Source organism: Xiphophorus maculatus, chromosome 18, assembly GCF_002775205.1.
Source record: "Xiphophorus maculatus strain JP 163 A chromosome 18, X_maculatus-5.0-male, whole genome shotgun sequence".
NCBI lineage: Eukaryota > Metazoa > Chordata > Actinopteri > Cyprinodontiformes > Poeciliidae > Xiphophorus > Xiphophorus maculatus.
In genome coordinates this window covers 24,328,445-24,350,484 of record NC_036460.1, presented here as the reverse complement: position 1 = coordinate 24,350,484, position 22,040 = coordinate 24,328,445, and the positions used below count along the sequence as shown (strand labels likewise).

Sequence of the window (22,040 nt, the reverse complement as noted above, 5' to 3'; positions counted from 1 at the left end):
GTAAGAAAATAAAATCTCCAGGACCTGGAGGAATTAAGGTTCTGAGACTGACGTTTCTTTTTCCATACCTGATTTTTTAGTTTGCCACAGGTACATCAAGAGTCAGAGCAGCTAAAGGTTTTCTGGTCTGCAGCTGTTGTGAGATCTTAGCTTTGATGCATTCAATGGGCAGGAAAGAATAAGATTTTTCAGGATTTGAATTCGCTCTTACTGATCAGAAGTGATACAGAGAAAATCGGTCAACTCTTGTCTCTGGATGCATCTCCACTCAGTAAGGAAGACTGTTAGAATTTATTAAGTTTATTGGTTAAAAAAAAGGTTCGTAAGCTTCTGTTTAAAAATAAATTTTACAATCCCACATAATAAAAGTAACTAAATTGCAAAACAGAGCTAATTCTCAGCCTAATTAGGACACATTAAACATTTACATACCCTGTTTAACTGCATGTGAATTACTTCTCTTACTTTTACTTCCCCTCGATTATAGTTTCCCGTTTCCTTGTCACGCCTCCCATTTTTTTTGTCAGTGTAACCTGTTGACATAGTGTGATTTCTGAATCTGCAGCCATATGTTATCATTTTCTGTCTGGGCGGCTGCGGCAAATACGTGAGTCACAGGTCGCTCACATTTTTTGCAAAGATGAGGTCAGCACACACCATGGAGAGCTCGGACTGAGAATATGTCTCTGATGCAGAGCACAACCAATCCCCTTGTGTGTGAGGGAGAAAGAGAAAGAGTGACGGGGTGGGTGTGTGTGTGTGTGCCAGACTAATGGTCCATTGAGCTCAGTCAGGGTTTATTTAGCTGGCCGGAGCTGTGGGTCTGTTGGCTTTGGAGTCCAGACGAGGCTCTATTTTTACCTCGGCAGGAAGGGAGCACACTATCCTCTCTGTTGCATGTTCACACAATTTTGCATTCATTTTGCCTCAAATATGGAGGCTTACTTGCTCTTACGGATACAAGTCTTAGGAGTGCAGGTTGGCTCAGATAGCAAGAGGTTCATGTCTCAGAAAGGTTTACACAATTTTGTTCACACAATTTTGCATTCATTTTGCCTCAAATATGGAGGCTTACTTGCTCTTACGGATACAAGTCTTAGGAGTGCAGGTTGGCTCAGATAGCAAGAGGTTCATGTCTCAGAAAGGTTTACAGGAGACACCGGCGTGCACTTATAAACACACGATTGCCATCTAGAGCCCATCGCTGAAGTGTCTCTTTTTCCAGCTGCTGTCCCCATGTCAGGGAGAAAGAGAGAGAGAGAGAGAGAAAAAACCCACCAGTATTTGAGTTTCTCCTCCTCTCTGTCTGTCTCTGGACTGTGAGAGGCCAGACACCGAGCAGAGGGTGGAAGGTAGGGAGGGTCCAGCGGGGCCTTACCTTCGCCTTCCCAGTCTTGCAAGAAAAGGTTGAGTGGAGCAGTCAGAGTGGAGAGAAAAGAGGAACATGTCAGAGGAGAAGGCATCAGGGAGAGGAGAAAAGTTTCTGGCTTCAGTTTTGAATCTTGTGGGATTCTAGTAGCCCACCTACTGGGCTGAAAATCTGGAGCCTGTCTGAAGAAATCCAACCTGTGTTTGGGGAGGGAAGCGCAAGAGAAGGAAGGAAGGGATGAGGTGAGGAAGGCGCTGGATAAAATGGACGGTGGAGACGATGTCATCAGTCAGGCGTCCGTCATCTACCTCAGTGACGACTACAAGGAGGTAAAGGAGCAGGTTTGCTTTGGATCGTGTTCAATAATTATGAAACAGATACTCATCAGTAATTGAAAGGAGTAGGATTTATTAACAGGAATTAACCATTTTCAAACAACATTCTTGAAATTTCTAGAAGCTACTCCTAGAAACTTAGTTTTTATTTTATTTAGGAGAACTGTGTTTAGTCTTAGTGTAACTTTGAAGACACATTTACATCACAGTAGCCCACAATAAAACATAAACATCATCACTGGATGTTTCTACAGTCTCCTTTAAAGAAGCAGACTGTCTCCCAAATCTCCTTCTGCTACAGTAATGTTTGTGAATTTCACTTTTTTTATTCCTTTAGCTTTAAATACTAATGATAAAGAAGTATGGCAGTATGGTTTGAGCATAACCAGAGCATTACTTTGTTTATTGGTGTGCTAATTGGCTACATGCTAATTAACTTCCACTGAAAGTTGCTGTAGCAGCTGAACAGAAAATCAGGAGTTCAGGTCTCTGGGATATTGATCAACATCAGTCAAAAAAGTCCCAAATCAGGACCGTAGTTTAATATAATAGTTTGATCCAATCGGACAATCTCATTAACAACCTCACATTGATTGCAAGCTGTCAAAAATGTTATGCTTCCAGCTAAGAGAAAGTTGAGCATTTCTATTTATTCCCACTGCATTATGCCAGTTTTAGATTCTCATAGTGAGACAATCTTGAGTAAAAAGGGACATTTTTATGGGATTGACAGGAAGTTTCAAAACAAAAATGAGCAAAATGAGCTAATTAGTTTTATTTCATCTAGTCCTAAAAGGACTTTGAACCGCAGGAAAAGCATTGTTGTTGTTCTTTAACCACAGGTTTTTAAACCTTGGTAGAATATCTGTGTCATCCAGAGATCATAGTTTGTTTTTGTAATTATTAAACTTCAAAAATCTGACAGTGGTTTTGTCTTTCAATTTTTTATGCTAAACTTAACTATCAAGGTCAGCTTCAAATTGAATGCTTTAATGGTTTGTTGTGTTTTGTGTTTTACAAAAAATTTATTTTCTGCTGTGCTTGTGCTTCTTGCCCCCATACAAACTGTTTTTGATGTGGGAAAAACTGAGCTTTACAAGTAGTTTGTGCCTTATCAGTGTTTATTAAAAATACAAAGATTTTCAGAAATAATGCCGATCACACATTGTTTTCTTCGTATTTGGCTCTGTCCCGACTCTGATTGCAAGCTGAAAACGTTTGTGGTTGAAAGCAAATTGGGAAGCATTAGTCAGGCTCAAAACCATCCTCGAGATCACTTCGTTTTGTTTTGATGCTGTTATAGACGTCACTATCGCCACCTATTGGCACAGCATTGGACGTTTTTGATTGGAATCTTATAGATTATCACAAGAATTTGACGACTTGTCGGATCAGAAGCATGCTGAACTCTAACAGTGGCAGACTGGAGTTGGACTCTCCTGCTATTGGTGACAGTCACAGAATATTTGACAAAATTATAAAAAATATATCACGAGTAGTGCAGCCAAGACTAAAATATGGGCATTAACGAGTTTGCATATTTGGTCCAGCAGTATGACACAACCCTGTGAGTAACCGGGCTTTTATTCCTTAATCTCCCCTTTTCTTAGGAGAAACAAAACAGCATTCCTTTGCTCAGTCTTTCCCTTGAACTGTCTCATGGATAGAAGCCCCACATGTGACTCACAGACCCATTGTCATGTCTAGACCCGGTTCATGCTTCTTTTCTGCTAACATCCCTACCCCCACTGCCCCCCGCCACCATTTAGGGAGTTGTTCTTTTCCAAGCTGAGTGACAGGAGCAGTCTTGCACTGACCTGCAGCTGAACTGGAAGAGGGGGCCAAAGGTTGGGTCCCTTATCTGGGATGGAATGCTGTGCAGCCTAGAAAGACAGGTCTCAGATAACAAGAGGAGGGAGAGACGCACACAGACAGGCTGAGCAGAAGTGCTGGCGCCGCCACTTTAAGTGTGTATTGTTTTATGAATACTGTTTGGTAATTACCCTTTTAAAAAAATGCTGTGAGTGAGAAAACTCGTTGAATTATTCATTACGTTTTTCACAGTTTGTTTTGAAATGTTGGTATGACACCTTGAGTGTGTTTAAGGCTGTACGGGGAACTGAACCACACCTGCTGCAGGCTCCTCCTGTTTTTATCAGTGTTCCTAAGCATCTCACAAGAAGTGAGTTTTTTTCCTTCTCTTTTAATGCTACGGTCTTGGATGATATATCCACGAATGTGTATTTCTTATTTCTTCAAATGCAGCCCCTTGAAAACATCTGTAGAACTTCCAGAATACTCCCACACAGTCATAACACTCAAACTAAAGAGATCGTGACCAACTAAAGAGATCGTGACCTCCAATCTGTAACGCTGAGATCTCTGCAACATCTTTCTGTTACAGCTGGAGAAACATGTGAGCAAGGTATTTCTACGCCAAGACAAATACATGCAAACATTCATCATAGTGAATTCTGTCAATCACTGATTCTCAAACTTTTTTCTAAAAGTAAAAACTAAGGCTTTGAAATACCACCATATTAAAGGCATTTTTATAAATATCAATTCAACAAGACTTGTACTTTTCTTTTTATATATATGTGTGCCTTTTAAAAACCAAACAATGCTGTTTCCTTGCATATTTGCCTTTTAAATGGTTGAAAAGTTTTGACTAAAAGCAGCACAGGTTTTTGTACAACTTCTTGGGAAGCTCATGCGTTATAGGAAAGGTCTTGTGAGCTCCAAATACACTCTGTCAAACTATAGCACATTGCGCTTCTTTTTATACTTTAAAAGCCATTTGTGAGCTTAAATAACCTGGAATTTGTGCCGTGTGTGTGTGAATGTGTGGTAACGGTGGGCTCTTGTCCTGGGAGTCCACTGTTAGAGTTAGATCTCAGCTGCTGAAAAGCCCCCATTGTGCAGGAAACAGGAAGAGTGTTTTGTAAGGAATGTTAGGAAAAATATAAAAAGAAGTCAAGTGAAAATGTGTCAATGAAGAAATTGGAAATTGCAAGAAGAAAATAAGAAACGGAGAGAAATTTTTACATACCCAGATACAATTAACCCGAGTTAATAATCTGATGATCAAGGATTGTAAATCTAGTAGTTTTTGTGCACTGAAGGAGGCTGCTCTTCTTTTTGGGGGAAGGGCACAAATGTTTCAATTCATCCCACATTTTAAATACAGCTTTTGAGAGAAGATTCGACGGCCTTAAATCGAGCACCGTGTCATCCAGCGCCAAGCCTGAATCAACCTCCGGGCCTGTGGCTGGATGTTTGAGGGGAGGGGAAACTGTCTTTGTCAGTGAGGTATTTTTTCAGCAGAGGAAATTGCTTCGTGAACTTGAGGAAAAACACAAATTAGCCCACTTTTGTTCTTCGCGATCTAATTTGGATGGCTGTGGTGCCAGAGGCCGGGAAGCCAGGGGAGGCGGTTAGGGTTGTCACTCATTCTTTCTCGCATTCTCGTCTCCCACGTGCATCTTGAAAATGTAAATATAATGGATCACAGGAATTTTCCAAGCAGCTGAAAACACCCTTTGGAATCATTTATGCTCAAACTGGATAATGAGGCTTTTTTTTTATTTATTTATTTATTTATTTTCAATGAAAAGTGTTCACTTTTTTCTGACTGTTCACATTTAAACCCAAAGTCAAACCCGGAGAACATTATTTAAAATGTATTTGTTGCCATTTTTGTTTCTGGAGGGGAAGGGAACTGGTTTGGTCATTTGATAGTGAAGGATTGTGGGGTATTTAACTGAAGCAGTGAAGCAATGTCAACAGGGTGGTCATTGTATAATGTTGAAAGGGAAGGAATTTAATTACAGTGAAACCTCGTTTTCCGTGGGGGTTACGTTCCAAAAAGAACCTGTGATAGGCGAAATCCGCGAAGTAGTAACCTTTATTTTTTTACAGTTATTATACAATGAAATACTCCATAAAACCTTGAACCAAAGAACAAAACCTTTTTACAGGCCCAAACATTTGTTTAACAAATAAAAGTACTGTATAAACATTATTTTTTATTTTTTTTATTTTTTACAAATAACTACTGTACTGTAAAATAATAATTTTAATCATCAATATGAACTGAGGGCTTCAAATTGCGGAGATCAGCGCCGCCCCACCGCGACCCGAGTCATTGGATTAGAACAGGAGAAAATGAAAAATGATTTTGAAAAAAAATACAAAGTGCAGTAGGACAAATTGTGACTCACCTGTATTTCACTGCTCCTCCTGATTCCCCTCTGTGGCGTTTTTTTCTTCTAAAGCCCGCGGTGCAGGTGTGTTTTTTTCGAGAGAAGAACATAGTTACCGGTAGTTGTTGTCGCTCTTTTTTCTTCTGGCAAAAAGATACTTGAAATTGGCAAGTTGTTTTACGTACGTGTACATATTAAACCACAACGTTATTGGCACACAGGTAGAGAAGAAGTGGAGAGACTGTTTAGCCAATCAGAATGCAGAACACAACGCACGATGTAAATCCGTGAAGCAGCGAGACCGTGAAAGGTGAACCGCGATATAGCGACGGTTCACTGTATACAACACATGTAAATACTTGTTATCGGCAATTACAGCAACATTAATATCTGTTATTGGTATCGGTTAAAATTTACGTATTTATACTGAATCCCTAGTTTAAACTAATTTTTTTTTTATTTCATGCCAAACCTATTAGCGTAAAGGGTTGTTTGTAAGGTTTTAATCAAGCCAGGCTTCATTTTAGTCCTAACTCTACCCTCATTTATGAACGTAACGGAAAGCCAAGAAAGACTGAGCGAATGTTTCTCTTCCAGATTTTAGCTTTGTTCGAAGCCACTGTTCAGCACAAACACTGTTAGCTTTCCAGTTGTCGATTTGAGTTATTCCTGTGTAGAGAAGCAAGTTTGACCTCTGCTTTACCATGCAGGCCTTTGTTGGGCCTCTGAGGCAAACCACTGGTAACCTTCAAGGATGTTCATCTTCATTAGCCGGGCAATCTTTTATACGGAAACACAAAGGAGCAGCAGCAGTCAGGTCCACTCTTCGATCCAGCGGTGTGTATGTGCCGAGAGTGTGTTTTCGACTCTCTTGCGGAGTGGGATTATGGTAATTTTGTCCTTGGAGATAGAACCGCCTGACAACGCCTGCGTTCATTTGTCAGGAGAGGTAAACAATGAGGATGGAGGAAAGGAGCTGAGGGATGGAGTGGGAGAAAAGAAAAAGGTGTGATAAACAACTTGATGAGCAATGAGCAGGATGATGGTTTGATGCGGCCGTAGGCTGGTGGAGTGAGGTGGGATACAGGGGGGAGAGACTGGGTGTGATGATGAGTCAGTTTCTGAGACAACAGATGTGACTGAATCATAAAGAACTGGAAGGTGAGGAAAGATATAAGGAACAGCTCGTAATCTTTGTCACTATGGTGATAGCATATCAGACAAACACAAGTCCTGGGTGAGGCGTGGGTTGGTTTGAGATTCTCAAACAGACATGCCGCTCATAGCTTTTCAAAATCGGCTTACATTCTTAAGAGTGAACGCTGGCTCTCGTTATGTTTTCACACCATAACTATACACCTGCTGCTTTTTTTTTTTTGTAAAGAAGGGCTGAAAGATAGGAGCTTTCTTTCTACTATCCATCTGGCAGTGTGCTCAGCAACAGGTAGGGTAGGGTCAGCGCTGTGTTACCATGTGCTCCATACAAAACCTCTGTCACTTCCTGTTACATCTCATTAGAAGGACTTCAGACCAACCAGTATTTGTTGGTCTACAGGGTTTGCCGTATGTTGTTCTGATATCAACAATTAAAGTTTTGGAGAAGCTTCTTCCTTTGAAAAGTGCGAACATCGTCGTGCACGTTTAGCTTGGGCTTCACATTCGTTTCGTGCAGTTTGCTGAATGATCTGCAACGCTCACACACACACTTTCAGCAGAGCACACACATCTTGGCAGCAGATTCAAGGCAGGGCAGTGGCAAATAATAATCCAAGCAGGCGGGACAGACGGCCGGTTGTGCAGTTCAGCGCCATCTTGGCTTTAGATCAACCAAAATAAAAGAAAATCATGGAAATTTACATCAACTTTCAATGCCAACATTTAAGGGTGCATAATGTGCACCTTACTAAATAGAACCAGAAAATAAATAAAAAATTTGACAAACCAATGAAGGTAACCAATCTGTTTGTACACTAAGTCCATGTTACTCTCACTCCTTTGCTTGCAGTTGCAGTTGCACCTTTTTCTGTCGTGTCAGGTAGATATTTATTTCAAGTTTGCATGAAACAGGAGTTTGTTTGTTTGTTGGCTCAACCTTAATGCCAGCTTGCTTATTCGTGATCTTCTTACTTCTGTTTAAGACTAAAGAACTATGCTGCTAAACACAAAACCATGGCCTTTCTGGCCATGAGAAGATTAATAATGAGGGCACCAGATTGTTTTTGACAAGATAGCAAAGTTCGTGTTAATTATTTTTGTAGTTCTGGGATTTTTGCAGCTTTAATGAAGACATGAAATACCTTTGCTCTGTCATATGTGGATCTAATCATGTGGGAAGCTCTTTTTCATTGCAGTTTAGTAAAACAACAGCCCCACCTGGTGGTCAACTGAAGGAATAAAATGCACGTTCCCTTTTTTTTATTTCTTCAGCTGATTTCACACTTTGTATCACTTTGACGTTGAATCCTTTACTGCGAATTAAGACAAGGCTGCTTTGCTTAATGTGCTCATAGAAGTGATTTGCTCTGGAAGAAAATACTTAGGATAACAGTGTGTACATGCAGCTGGAACATATTTTAAAGTCCCGAGGATGATTCCTAAACTCTGTCTCTTTTTGAAGTTTCTCATCTTAAAACTAGATTACAAGTTGTCAGATCAATGACCTTAAATTATGCATTTTGTCCTCTTGCAGGCCCAGAAGAATGAGAGGGAGTCAATCAGGCAGAAGTTGGCTCTGGGCAGTTTCTTTGACGATGGCCCGGGCATCTACACGAGCTGCAGCAAGAGCGGCAAACCCAGCCTGTCCTCACGGTGAGACCTTTGAGGTTTTACTCTGCTCAGCGGCCATGTGATTAATTATTGAAAAACACTATGTGTTTTTATTTATTTATTTAAGAAATTACTGGCTCTGGTTTGGCAGTCGTGACTTTCAGGAACAGAATCAATCAGGAAAGGTTGACTCTAAAAGTTCAGATTTGTTGTCACACATCAGTGAGCCGACATAAAGCAGAACGTGTCGGCGTGAGTAACTCTGATCAGCCTTTGTGGTTCTCACTTCCTTGAACACACCTACTTGCACACACACACAATGCTGCCACCTCTGACACCGAGCCTTACTGGAATCCAGTCTCCAGTAAACACTCCTGTGCACGGCTTTTTCTTGCTCTTTGAATCATGTGGATTTCTCGCAACTGTTTGTTAGTGTAGACGAATAACAGGAAACTCATGACCGTACTGTAAATGACACATTATTCTGGCCTTTGAAGAAATAACAAAAATATTTGAGCCCAGAGAAGTCTAGGTAATTGAAGCTGTCCTTTGAAACAACAGTCGGCCACTCGGGTCCTGTTTTAAGCGGACCTGTATGGATCTTTACCGTGTAATCAATCGGCCCCTGCTTGTAATTACTGCAACGAATAAGCAGATTATTGATCAGCAGTGGGGCGGATCTGCGCCCTAATGATATCCTGCCCTTCCACGACACAAACAGCACCCGTCCCTCCCCACCAACACCGCCTCGCCTCTGGATGTGAGCGGATTGTATCGGACCTACTGGGGGCCTCCTGAATCGATCTGCATTGGAGACAACAAGAGGGATGATTAAAAACACAAGCCCTGTTTAATTGTAACCAGTCTGCAGTTTTTTCTCTCTCTCTCATGTTCTGAATGCTGTTATTATTATTGGGGCAAAGAACTAGACTGAACTCATCAAACACTGTTTGTATTTCATGGGTCGTTCTCTGCTCGTCTCTCTCCTTGCGTTCCCCTGCAGGCTGCAGAGCGGCATGAACCTGCAGATCTGTTTTGTCAATGACAGCGGCAGTGACAAGGACAGCGATGCGGATGACAGCAAGACAGAGACCAGCCTGGACACACCGTTGTCCCCCATGGTACGCACATGGACTGCACACAGCACCGCGCAAAAGTCCTCCCAGCCTTCAAGCATTTTCACATATTGTAATATTATCACCCTAAACATTAGTGTGTTTAAAGGATCTTTTGATAGCTTGAAGGAAAAGTGTTGCATAATTGTGAAGTTAAAGAAAAATGATACATGGCTTTCAGTGGTGGGTACTCCTTTCTAAGAAGTTAGTTGTGCTAGCCTTATTCCATTAATCATAAACATTAGTTGCACCAACATGGTATTTAGCTGAAGCTAATGCGAAGGCTCCAAATTCAACCATGTTGCTACCCATCATGTCTCAGTGACCCAACATGTGCAACAATATAGTAATTTGTCCTCAAAGGAGTCAAATTTGTAATTTCACACCCACCTGTAAGGTCTGCATTTTTGATTTTGCCTAATCGAGCACGGTAGGGTTTGGGTCAGACAGACGGGAGGACATCAGTAGATTTAAAACTGTTTACTCCGTCGTTCTACCGCGATGCATCCTGGGTAGAGAATAAATGTTGTTTGCTGCGCCGCATCACGAGCGGAGAACGCGAGGAGTGTCTGTTGGGATTGTTGTTATAAAAGAATATTCTGGAAGGACGTGACAAACTTTATCATCAATAAATGTTTAAAAATTATATTCACTAATGAAAAAGGCTATTTCTAATGGAAAAATTTGATCTTAGTGATACTTTATGTTGCCAACATTTGCATAATTTAGGTAAAATGTCAAATTCACACCTTCAAACATCTGCAACAAAAACTTGATTTCCAGATTTTAAGGTCTGTTATCCAAAGGACTCTATTCTAGTATCCTTCAAATCAACTTTAAATCCTAAAACTATTCAAATTATATCTGCCTTTCAAAGACTACAACACTGAAGCATCAATTTAATTTTCACATTATTATTTACATGTTCTGTAATTCATATATATTTTTGAATCTCTGTTAGTATTTTGTTCATTTTGTCCATGTTTCATTTTGTTCCTTCATGCCTTGTGTTTGAAATAAAGTTATTGGGAAAAACAGCAAACACCCACTTTGAAATAAGAGCGTCAATATAAACGTCTAACCAAAACTTCCACACAGATGGCAAACTTTATATGGTACTTTAGAAAATTAATTCAGGGGAAGCGAAATGCGCTAAACTTCTTTTCAAAGTTAGCAAACGGTACTGCTATTAGTGCAAGAGTGGATTAGTGGAAATGTGCTCACCACTGATGGCTGTGAAAAAGTTGAAGGTGCAATACTTTCACAACTATTGTATTCTGACGTTATTTTTCAGAGTCCAAAAATAGGATTACTGATTTGAGGTGTCATCGACAGTCTGAAAGTAGTAAAGATCAGATTGTGTGAAAAGAAACTTAGACAAAGTCAGAATGAAAGCTGTGAAATAGGCAAGATATTTACTATGAATCAGAGCTATAACGAGCACTCTGCTTGCTTCATGGTAACGCTTGCTGAAATTCTTTGTTGCTCGTTCACCAGATAAGATTTTAAAAAGGGAATTGCTTGAAAGGACCGTAAAACATGGGTTTCACTTCACTTTTTGTTTGCCCCAATGTAACTGATGAAGCTTGAGAAATTATTTTTACATTCAAGTTCAGAATTTCACAGTCAAATGACAGGAATGCATTACGTTTCAACTTTTCTCCTTATAGTCTCACTCTATCTGTCTCTCTCATGTTTTCCCACGCACTCTTTCACTTCCCGTTCACCTTCTCTTTCACTTTTGCTTTCCCTCCATCCTCCATGTTTTCCTTCGCAGTCCAAGCAGAGCTCCTCCTACTCGGACAGGGACACCACGGAGGACGACTCAGAGTCCCTGGAGGACATGGACTTTTTGAGTCGGCAGAAGAAGCTGCAGGCAGAGGCGAAGTTAGCCCTGGCGATGGCCAAGCCCATGGCCAAGATGCAGGTGGAGGTGGAGAAACAGAACCGAAAAAAGTCGCCAGTGGCAGACCTGGTCAGTAACAAAAAACATAAAAGGTTTTACGGAGACGGGAAAGATGGATCTTTGATCCTGGCCTCTTAAAAATGATACGAAAACATGTGATTTGTGCAAAACTATTAATCAAAATCAGATTACATGTATGGAATAAGTGGTGCCATTTCAATATTTGTTTGATATAGCCTAACTTACTGCTTTATATATAAATACAGCAAAGTACACTAATCTTTCTGCATAATAGAAAAAAATGCATCATATCAGATTCATCGTCTTGCTAATTTTCATTGTACATAAAATTAAATTAATGCTCATATAATCTAATTATATGTATATATATATATGTATATATATGTATATATATATATATATATATATAATAATAAAATAAATAATTCCCTTCTCACCCACCGCGGGTGGTTCTTATCCTCTGAGCTCGGGTCCTCTACCAGAGGCCTGGGAGCTTGAGGGTTCTGCGCAGTATCTTGGCTGTGCCAAGGACTGCACATTTCTGGACTGAGATGTCTGATGTTGTTCCTGGGATCTGTTGTAGCCATTGGTCCAGTTTGGGGGTGACTGCCCCGAGGGCCCCGATGACCACAGGCACCACTGTGGTCTTCACCTTCCAGGCCCTCTCCAGTTCCTCTCTGAGGCCCTGGTATTTCTCTAGTTTCTCGTGCTCCTTTTTCCTGATGTTGCAGTCGCTTGGTATTGCTACATCTATCACAACGGCTTTCCTCTGTTGTTTATCCACTACGACAATGTCTGGTTGGTTCGCCATTACCATTTTGTCTGTCTGGATCTGGAAGTCCCACAGGATCTTAGCTCTGGCGTTCTCCGCCACCTTTGGGGGTGTTTCCCACTTTGATCCCGGGGTTTCCAGTCCATATTCTGCACAGATGTTTCTGTACACTATGCCTGCAACTTGGTTATGTCGTTCCATGTACGCTTTCCCTGCCAGTATCTTGCACCCTGCTGTTATGTGCTGGACTGTCTCAGGGGCCTCCTTGCACAACCTACACCTTGGGTCTTGTCTGGTGTGGTATATCTGGGCCTCTATTGCTCTGGTGTTTAGGGCCTGTTCCTGGGCGGCCAGGATGAGGGCCTCTGTGCTGTCCTTGAGTCCAGCTTTTTCCAGCCATTGGTAGGATTTACTGATATCAGCCACTTGGGTTATTTGCTGGTGGTACATCCCATGTAGGGGCTTGTCCTGCCATGATGGTATCTGCCATGAATGCTTAGAGATGTATAACATATATATATATATATATATATATATATATATATATATATATATATATATATATATATATATATATACAGTATATACATACTGTATATACAGTGAACCCTCGCTATAGCGCGGTTCACCTTTCAAGGCCTCACTTCTTCGCAGAGTTTTTTGTGCAGTTTTTTTTCCACAGTGCATTTTGTTCTGCGCCCTGATTGGCTAAACAGTCTCCGCGCTTCTTCACATTTGCCTAATAAGTCCTAACTTAACGAACGTTTACCTCACTTCAATGTCACGACTTGTAACATCACCAATACTAGTTGACACGACAGAGGAGGTACAACTTGGCCTGTAGCACATTTCTGAAAACTTCTCTCCACTTTCCTGAGACGTGTGATCCATGCTAGTTTGCAACCTCTACACTTTGTTTATTGCAGCCATGCATCACGTCAATATCTGACAAAATTACGCTTTTCGTACCCTGGTTGATTCACTTCCAAACCAGTACATGGAAACATCGAATTTGCATTTTCCTTTTGTCTTTTTTGCTGCCTTTTGAAGGTTGACTCAAAATTCACATGACAATTGTTGAACCACAGCTAGTGTGTCAGAAATAACTCAGTCAGAATGTCAGCTGACTTACAGAGTACAAAACATATATTTTGCACCCAAAGGACAAGACAAAGTCAATAATAAGACAAACTGGACGGACGAGCTTCTCAACAGACAGCTGTGAGAGCTGATTCTGTTTATCTAAAACTTGTAGCTTCAGGCAACCTTCAAAGTGGTTCAAATGGTTAATGGTCTGCACTTGTTCAGGACTTTATCAAGTCAGAGGACTCCAAAGCTCTTCATCAGTCATTTGTACACATATTTGCACGCTTCTGTCACACTGACAGATGCAAGTTGGCTTTCTTCAGTATGACCTGATGGTCATACTGCAGCACCAGCAGGGAAGGTTGGTTTCAAGGAAACACAATCTTGGCCAGGTTGTGGCCAAGGGTGACCAAGCAGGGGTTCAATTAGCAACCCTCTGCCACCCTCAACAGAAAGGAAGCCAGTGTTACACACAAAGCTCATATGAATAAATTAAAGACATAACATAACCCCTCATTTCAGTCATAAGACTTCAGAAACCAAAGTTCAACACAGTCATACAACTTTAGCCCATAAAATAAAATTTCCCTTTTAACAGGTGCCAAATCTGAATGAGAGAGTTTAAGATGAAGGTCTAAACTTAACAGTAGTCACAAAAAACAGCTGCTTCATAATGTTTTATTTTATGTTTTTTATTAGAGGGCATACTTTTGGGACAAATTCAAAGCATATGTTTTCTTCTATCTGATTGTAGAAATTGTACAATTCTAAGCTGATTAGATCGCCTGGACGTATTTGATCAGATACAGTCTTTGACCTGACATATTTTTGTGTGAGATTTTTCAATGGTTTGCAGCTCCTCAAAATGGCACTCAGTCTCTTTACATCAATTTTACATCAACCTTAAGACGCCACGTTTTATTGACACATTCCATCTCACACTTTAACCCAGACGCTGGGTAAAATATCATCCGGTCAAAGTCGTGCTGAAATTCTTTTATTCCCTCTTCGTCCCACCCCATTTAGAGAAAGGAAGGTGACTACGACCCCTCTTGTCTTTATTTCCTGCATTTTGATCTGCCTCCCCCTCTGGAGCGCATTCACCAAAAGACTCCCCACACACACACACACACACACCGTACAGTGTCACGCCGGGGCACGCAATATTTCCCAGAGCCGATTTATTTATTCAGAGGAGAGCAGGGTCCATCTATAATTCATACGCTGGAAAGCATTGGTTCGGTTGTTCGGGGATGTAGTTGTGCTCCGCAGTCAGAGGACATCACTGTCACATCCGAACGAATCACGCGGTGAATGTTGAGGCGTTTTAAAGCTGCAGCTGCCTGCTCTTTCTTTCTTTCTTTCTTTTCTTTTCTTTTTTTTTACAGCAGTAGGGGTTGATAGGTATTTTCTTAACCTACAAACAAAAAAACCACAGACAACGTTTATTAGTTTTCAACCAAGCTTTTGCAGAAGGAGAAGACACAGCAAACCGCTTCTCCAAGCTGCTCACCGTGAAAACTGAAAACCTTCAGTTAGAGCTTGTCTTTTATTAGCAGGGAAGGAAGTGATAAAAAAAAAAAAAGGAAAAGCGAGTTTTGTCCTTGCACACAGTTTTCTTTCTCACGAGGGCGAGGGAGCATTCTGCTGTTAGAGATAAACATGCTGCAGAGACACTCTGTGAGTGTGGGAAGGCACAAGTTTCAACATAGCATCGGTTCACACACACACTAGAAAGCTAAAACCTTTAAATGAAAAACAAACTAGTAATGTAAAACTACTAATATAAGAGTGATAATGACACATAATAATTCTAACAGAGGTCTTTTAAATCGATGCTTTCACATGGCAGGTCGATCTGAGAAAAAGCACTTAAAAAAAAAAGACTGAGTCAAGTTAAAATTCCTGCTGGAAAATTTGTGGATGTTTACATGACCCAAACAACAAGGTTTAGGAATCACCCTCTCCTCTAGTCTACTACCTTAATTTTCCCAGTTTTATTATGGCCAGCCTGGATTTCCCTGTCTTCTTCTCAGTGACAAGTAATGAGTGTGTCAACTATAATTGCTTGCGTGCTGAGACCTTGGGTTTTCCTAAACATACAAAAAAAAAAAACAATCACTGATAGAAAACGAGAGAATATAACCAAAAGAAGAAAAAAAAAGTATCAGAATCCTTACTAGAACTTCTTCTATAAACCCAGCTTCATTCAGAAATGAGCAAACTTCCTCAGTATAACCCCTGTGGTATCGAGCTCTGAAAGGGTTATTTTCAATTAGCGGTATGGTTAGTCCAACCACAGAAACTAACACTCAGCAGCCGAGTCAACACTGACACCGCCATGTTTCACATATCCCACTCACTCCGGACTTGCAGCTCTCCTGACGTCGCGCAGCTTTTCGCACAGCTTCCCGAAACTGAAACTGTTACGTTGTGCCTCGTGTAAAAGTGACTCCAGTGATATTTGTGAAAGTGAGACTTCAGAGAAGCGCTTGTGCACAAAGGAAGATGCATGGAGCTTTCCCCCCCTCGCTGTCTGTGCTTTTAAAATCCTTTCAGTAAATGCTCTGCTTTGTTTGTTTGCTTTGACTTTGTTATATCTTCATTTTTAACCCTGTTTGCATTAGTATTGACTGATTTGATTTACTTTATTCAACAGACCTCATGGTCCACAAAGAGATGATAAACAACAACACGACATATAAAGAATAAAAAGACAAAATAAAATAAAAATAAAAAAGAATCTTATAAAAGGCTTGCATACCAATGCTTCCACAGAACCGATTGGTATCTTAACCAATCCAATTCCTAGATTTCCTTAGAAGGTTGTACAAGAAAATTGAGAAATTAATTGAAAAGGCATCATAGACTGACAATCTTTTCGGCTTTTACTTTAAAGCTGCAGTGTGTAACTTTTATGAAGAATTTGTTTTTTATGTATACATTTGTTAAAACAGTTGCTACATTGTGGTAGTATAATATAAGACAGATAATCTATGAAAACATGGAGCTAATCTCCCTGTGGTCCTGCTGCAATATTCACAAATATGGAGGAGAATCTTAGCGCTGTCAATCACCCTTGTATATGTGCTTCTCTCACTTCCTCTCTGCTACACAGACTTCCATGAAAGCAATCTTAGCTGTGGCTAGTTAGCACAGTCACTGGCCATGCTAAGCATGTAGCTACCGATGATGGTGGAAAATCGATCTCCCTGTAAGAGTTAAGTAGTTTCTCCGCCATTAGCCCATTCAGCGGCGCATACACGAGATTGATTGACAGCACTAAGACCTTCTTCCTGACTGATAGGTTGTTTTTCACCCGGAGCATTCGATTTTTGTAGACCACAATAGTAGCACCAGGAGGAAGCGGAGGAGCTCCATTTTTTTTTTTTTTGCACAGTTTATCTGTCTAACACTGTACTGTCATGACATGGCGACACCTTTTTTTTTTATAAAAGTCACACACTGCAGCTTTAACAATATTCATGTAACAAGACTCCTTTTAACTTATTCTACATTCGTTTTTTTGTTTTTCATTTTATTAACTTTCACATCACGGACTGTTTTCTTCACACACACATACAACCTGTAAATTTTATCTGCCATTATTTATCTATAATCCATTCCCTAACATTCTTATATATTCTGTATAATCTGTATAATCTGTGCATATAGCTCCCATATTTATATTTATACACAATATCTATATCTCTTGCTATAACCCCTTATAGTCCATACATACATAGTCTTGTACATCTGTAAATAAATATTTATATCTCGTAGAGCACTTCTGGATAGATGCAAACTACATCTCGTTGCTTGTACTTGTGACAGTGCAATGACAATAAAGTTGAATTCTATTCTATTCTATATTTGCAATAATTAAGCTGGTTTAAACAAAATATTATTTCGAGAGAAAACAAAAAGCCTAATGAATGTTTGTTTTTTTTTCCCCTTCCATCAGCTTCCACACATGCCTCATATCAGCGAGTGTCTGATGAAAAGAAACCTGAAACCCACCGACTTGAGAGACATGACTCTGGGGCAGCTTCAGGTTATAGTCAACGACCTGCATTCCCAGATTGAAAGTAAGTGAACACACACCAAGTCGCTGACCTCTGCTTTCACTGGCAGAAATGAGCAAGAAGAGAAATGGGGGAAATACCAGCACAAACACACTGACCCCTAACCCCTCCTCGGTAGATGTGAAAGTACTCAACTATATATTAGTCACTTTGGAGCTGTACAGTACCAGTCAGCAGCTTCCCCTGAGCGCTTACTGTTACCGCTCTGTGTACCTCTTTGATCCTGGTATCCATAGATGAATAATCTAGCATTTTAACATTAAACCCTTTCAAAAATCCCCAAGAGTCCCAAATCACACAAAAAAAGTTCTCGTCTACAAAAGCAGCTTTCCCCTTTTTAGACCTCCTCAACGTTTTATTGGTTTATTTTCTGGGGAAAGCAGCTAAGACATGTGATGCCACTGATGTGTCACTTGTCAGCTTTTGACAAACTGTTTTTGTTGTTAAAAACATTGTTTAAAGTAAGGTAAATGTCCCAGGGTTCCTGCAGACCATTAAAAGTAATAAAAAATACCATAAAAATACATTTTAGGTCTAAAAGTGTTATTATATACATTCATATGTAACATTCTGGGACCTAACTACGTTTAGTTACTTCTGATGTATTCACTGGATTTTTTTTTTTTCATTGCTTTGAAAAATTAGCTAACATCATCTTTTTAGTCTATGATTAGTTATTAACAATGTGAATGTTGTTGTGCTATAGCTAAACTAGAAGAAACCCCATCAAACATGGAGACAAACAGGCATGTCGTCAAAGGAAAAGTATCCTTGGAAACTGAGGCTATTCTGCTCCTATATCTGACTTAATTCACTCTCGACAGATTTGTCTTTACACTAATGTATTTAACATGACTAGAAATAGAGTTTATGTTTTGAAGCGGACTTGGACCTAATAGAGAATCAGTGGAGGAGGCTAAATATTTGGGTGGTGGTGTTTATTTTATCGATCTACACAGTTCTCCTTCAAAAAGGAATCAATTGTGATTAATTAATTAAATGGAGAACTAACATTAGAAAATGTTTGGCACGTCAGTCGTCACCAGTTGCCTGTTATGAAGCTACTGCAGAAAATCTTTAACATTAGGAAACCCAAGCTAAAAAAAAAGCTCCAATTTAAGTTGATAAACTTATGTGTAATTAACTTATAAAATAACGAGTGAATAAATTTACCTCTTGATAAGTGTTAATGTAACTTTCTAGTCCATTGTCCTGTTTCACCATTTCATCCACATTCATAACTAGTAAAGAAGATTTGTGACTATTTCTAAATCACACACTTCAAAATTACTGCTTTTGACAAATGTGTGTGTGTCTCCATGCATATCACTGCAGGTCTGAATGAGGAGCTTGTACAGTTGCTACTGATTCGGGATGAGCTGCACATGGAGCAAGACGCCATGCTGGTTGACATTGAGGACCTCACCAGGTGACAGCACATTAAATGGGACTTTTTTTTACTGATAAATAAACTGTAAAAATCCACTTTTTTCTATAAGTTTTGTCATTCACATACAGGTTTGATTAGGTCTGGCCTTTTAAACAGAGGAGCCACTTAAGTAGACGTCCAGTTATCAGTTTGAAACCTGAAGCTCAGCCGTACCTGGATTATGCAGCAGGGTAAAAATCAAAAGCACATCAATAGAATCGCATTTGAATCGCTTTCAAAAGTACAAAGCAAATTAAGGTTTTTACGTGGCCTATTCAAAGTCAGAACTTAAGAGAGTTGAGATGCTGTGGCGTGACCTTAAACGGGTCAAAAACCCTCCTGGGGCGTAATTACAACAAATGACTCATTGCCAGTTAGTGCAATAATTTTCTTGATCGATTCGTCACCATTGGTTAAAAAGAAAAAAAACTGTTATATAATAATTATAGACTTATTACAACATTTCTCATTTGATAACTTCATTAACTCTGACTTGTTAAGTCTGTGGAGTTCCCCTGACTCTACACTATCATCTTTACTACAGTAGTGGAGCAGGATTGTATTTCATCAAAGCAAAATCCAGTTCCTGCATTCTGTGTTTTTTTAATTTTACGACTAAGGTGTTTCCCAGTTAAAGCACATTAAATGCTTCTGTTGGTGAAGCTCGTGATTGATCCAGTTAGGTTTGGTTTCAGGTTAAAAACACGTTTGCATCTGATGTCACCAGTGTTCTCGTCTCGGTTGGTTATCCCGTCTTGGAAAACACAAACCAATAATAAAGAAAAAAAAAACTTTTTCCAATCTTTCCACGTTTGTTATTTTTTATTTTTATGTCATCAAACAATATCTCAATCGAGAACACTGACCAGTTTAAAGCTTTGGTCATATTTTTGTTACTTTCATTTTCATAAAAGTCTCACATTATCCTAAGAAACTGATGACTTTAGACAGAGGTTACTTTTAAACATGAAGTTGAATTGAAACAAAATGTTTTCCATCATCCAGTCCAAGGTCGTTTCCAGACCAGGTTTTAGGTGGTCGGTTTCAGCCAACATGTCACCTTCAGAATATTCATTTCCCTGCAGAATGTTCCTTTTAAAGCACCACAAGTTTGAAATAGTTTAAAAACAAATACTTGCGTAGCAAGTGACAAACATACATTTTTAGCATAAAAGTCTTTAAAGTAGCCTCCTCTAGCTTTAACAGCAGCATAGTATCGTTCTGCCGTCAAGCTATTTTTTTATTGCCACTTTTTCAGCAATCCTTTGACAACATGAATTTTATTTTTATGCACTAGTTTTTGTTTTCTGCTATTTTTTTATGGAATTATATCCCAATGTCGTACTGTGTGTAGTGACAATGTCTTTGAAAAGCACGGTATAAGATAAATAGTCCATTATTTTGTTCGTCCGTTCATAAAAGTTCAGCTTGTTGTATCTTTTGCCATTTTTTTTTTTTATGCTTTTCAACAACAACAACAAAAAAAAGGAAAGTACATTTTACTAAAAATCTTTGACTTCTGCTTTCTTCTTCCCAGGCATGCTGAGAGCCAGCAGAAACATTTGGCCGAGAGGACCCTATCCAAATAAGACGCCCGTCCTTTCCCTGTCCCTGCTCCCGTCTGTTTCCCTCCTACCAAGATGAAACCTTTCCTCCCTGGATCACTTCCTCTGCACCCCGTGTCTATCCAAAACCGCCCCGCCTGCCCCAAGTATTTTCGCTCCTTCCTCCCCCCCTTCTCTTCCTCTACCCTTCTACCAACTCACTGACTTCACTGGTAGCAACAGCACAGAAGAAGAAAAAAAAAAAGAAGAAAAAAAAAACCCACTCTCTTTTAACTGCTTCTTCCCGGCGCCGAAGGATGGAGCGGCGCATCCGACTTCCTGGGAGAAGAGGAGAACCGATTGTGTGTCGTCATAGATTCTGTCCCCCAGCTTCCTGTGCAGTAGTCGGCCTTGCTTTGCTACTGTTTCCTTTCGACTTTCTACAGTTGCCACTAAATTATACCTGTTCAGATGCAAAAATAAATAAATAAATAAATAAATAAAAATTTTAAAAAAGGTGTGGAAAAAATCAAATGATAGTTCAAACTTTAGTAGAAAGTCAGTCATGAAAAGAAAAAAAAAAAAAAAAGGAAAAACACTGTATGACAAGAAAACTGAAAACGAATTTCTTCAGAACATTTTTAAGTTGGACTCAAAAGGTTGAACCGTTTTTATTCTGCACAAATGGTAGTTTTCAACTGAGAAGCGTTTGTCCGAAGGTGCTAAAAAGAGTGTGAAGGAAACATGCCTGCTTTGTAGTGGAGTTGTAGACTGGTAACACGTTCACTCTGAATTGCTCTATCAGCATTTTGTGAATGTTGAATCTTTCTGACATGAGTCATTTCCAATGAATAGGTGTGTTTAATATCATTTTCATCCTGCTGTCTTCAGATGCTTTATTTGAGGGAAAGAAACGTTTATGTACAGAAATGTAAAATAAAGAATAAACTTGGTTTCGTATTTGTTGGCCTGTGCAGTTCGTCGCCCCGTCAGCCGAGCCGAGCGTTCAGCTTCCTCTTTCTAAGAAATGTGATATTACGTACCGTGACTCAGCTGCTGCTTTTCTTCGTCTTACTTCACTATGTGATTTATTGAGGCAAGCTGTTTTTTTTCCTTCTTCTTCTTCTATGTCTTTTTCTCAAGGTGACTGCAAGTTAATTTGGGCAACCCCTTTTAAGGTCATTATGAGGAATTTTTCTCTCAACCAAATGACCACCGGTGATCTTAAAATGTATAACATAAAGTTCACTTGTGGTGAGGCACCAAACCATACTGAGATAAATCTGTATGACTTGAATGTTTCGTGATGAATAAAAAGGTTTTAGTTTTTTTTTTTTTTTTTAGGTAAATCACTTTCTCCTGGTGGGTTGTACACCTGAACACATCCTGTAACTCATACCGGGACCG

General features: G+C 39.8%; 1 protein-coding gene across 6 annotated transcripts in view; it reads left to right on the top strand.

Annotated features, from left to right (window-relative positions):
* LOC102236326 (schwannomin-interacting protein 1) overlaps window positions 1-21,593 on the top strand; it is a 275,773-nt gene extending 254,180 nt beyond the window's left edge. For 5 of the 6 annotated variants that reach the window (XM_023351089.1, XM_023351088.1, XM_023351091.1 and 2 more), the window contains 6 exons: window positions 8,599-8,717; window positions 9,679-9,796; window positions 11,568-11,765; window positions 17,540-17,663; window positions 18,996-19,089; window positions 20,627-21,593. In XM_023351089.1, the coding sequence (XP_023206857.1) occupies window positions 8,599-8,717; window positions 9,679-9,796; window positions 11,568-11,765; window positions 17,540-17,663; window positions 18,996-19,089; window positions 20,627-20,678 (705 nt within the window). In that variant the 3' untranslated portion in view covers window positions 20,679-21,593. Of the gene's footprint in view, window positions 1-1,350; window positions 1,699-8,598; window positions 8,718-9,678; window positions 9,797-11,567; window positions 11,766-17,539; window positions 17,664-18,995; window positions 19,090-20,626 lie in introns of those variants that run through there. The other variant, XM_023351092.1, reaches the window with a different exon arrangement.
* The last annotated feature ends 447 nt before the right edge of the window (window positions 21,594-22,040 follow it).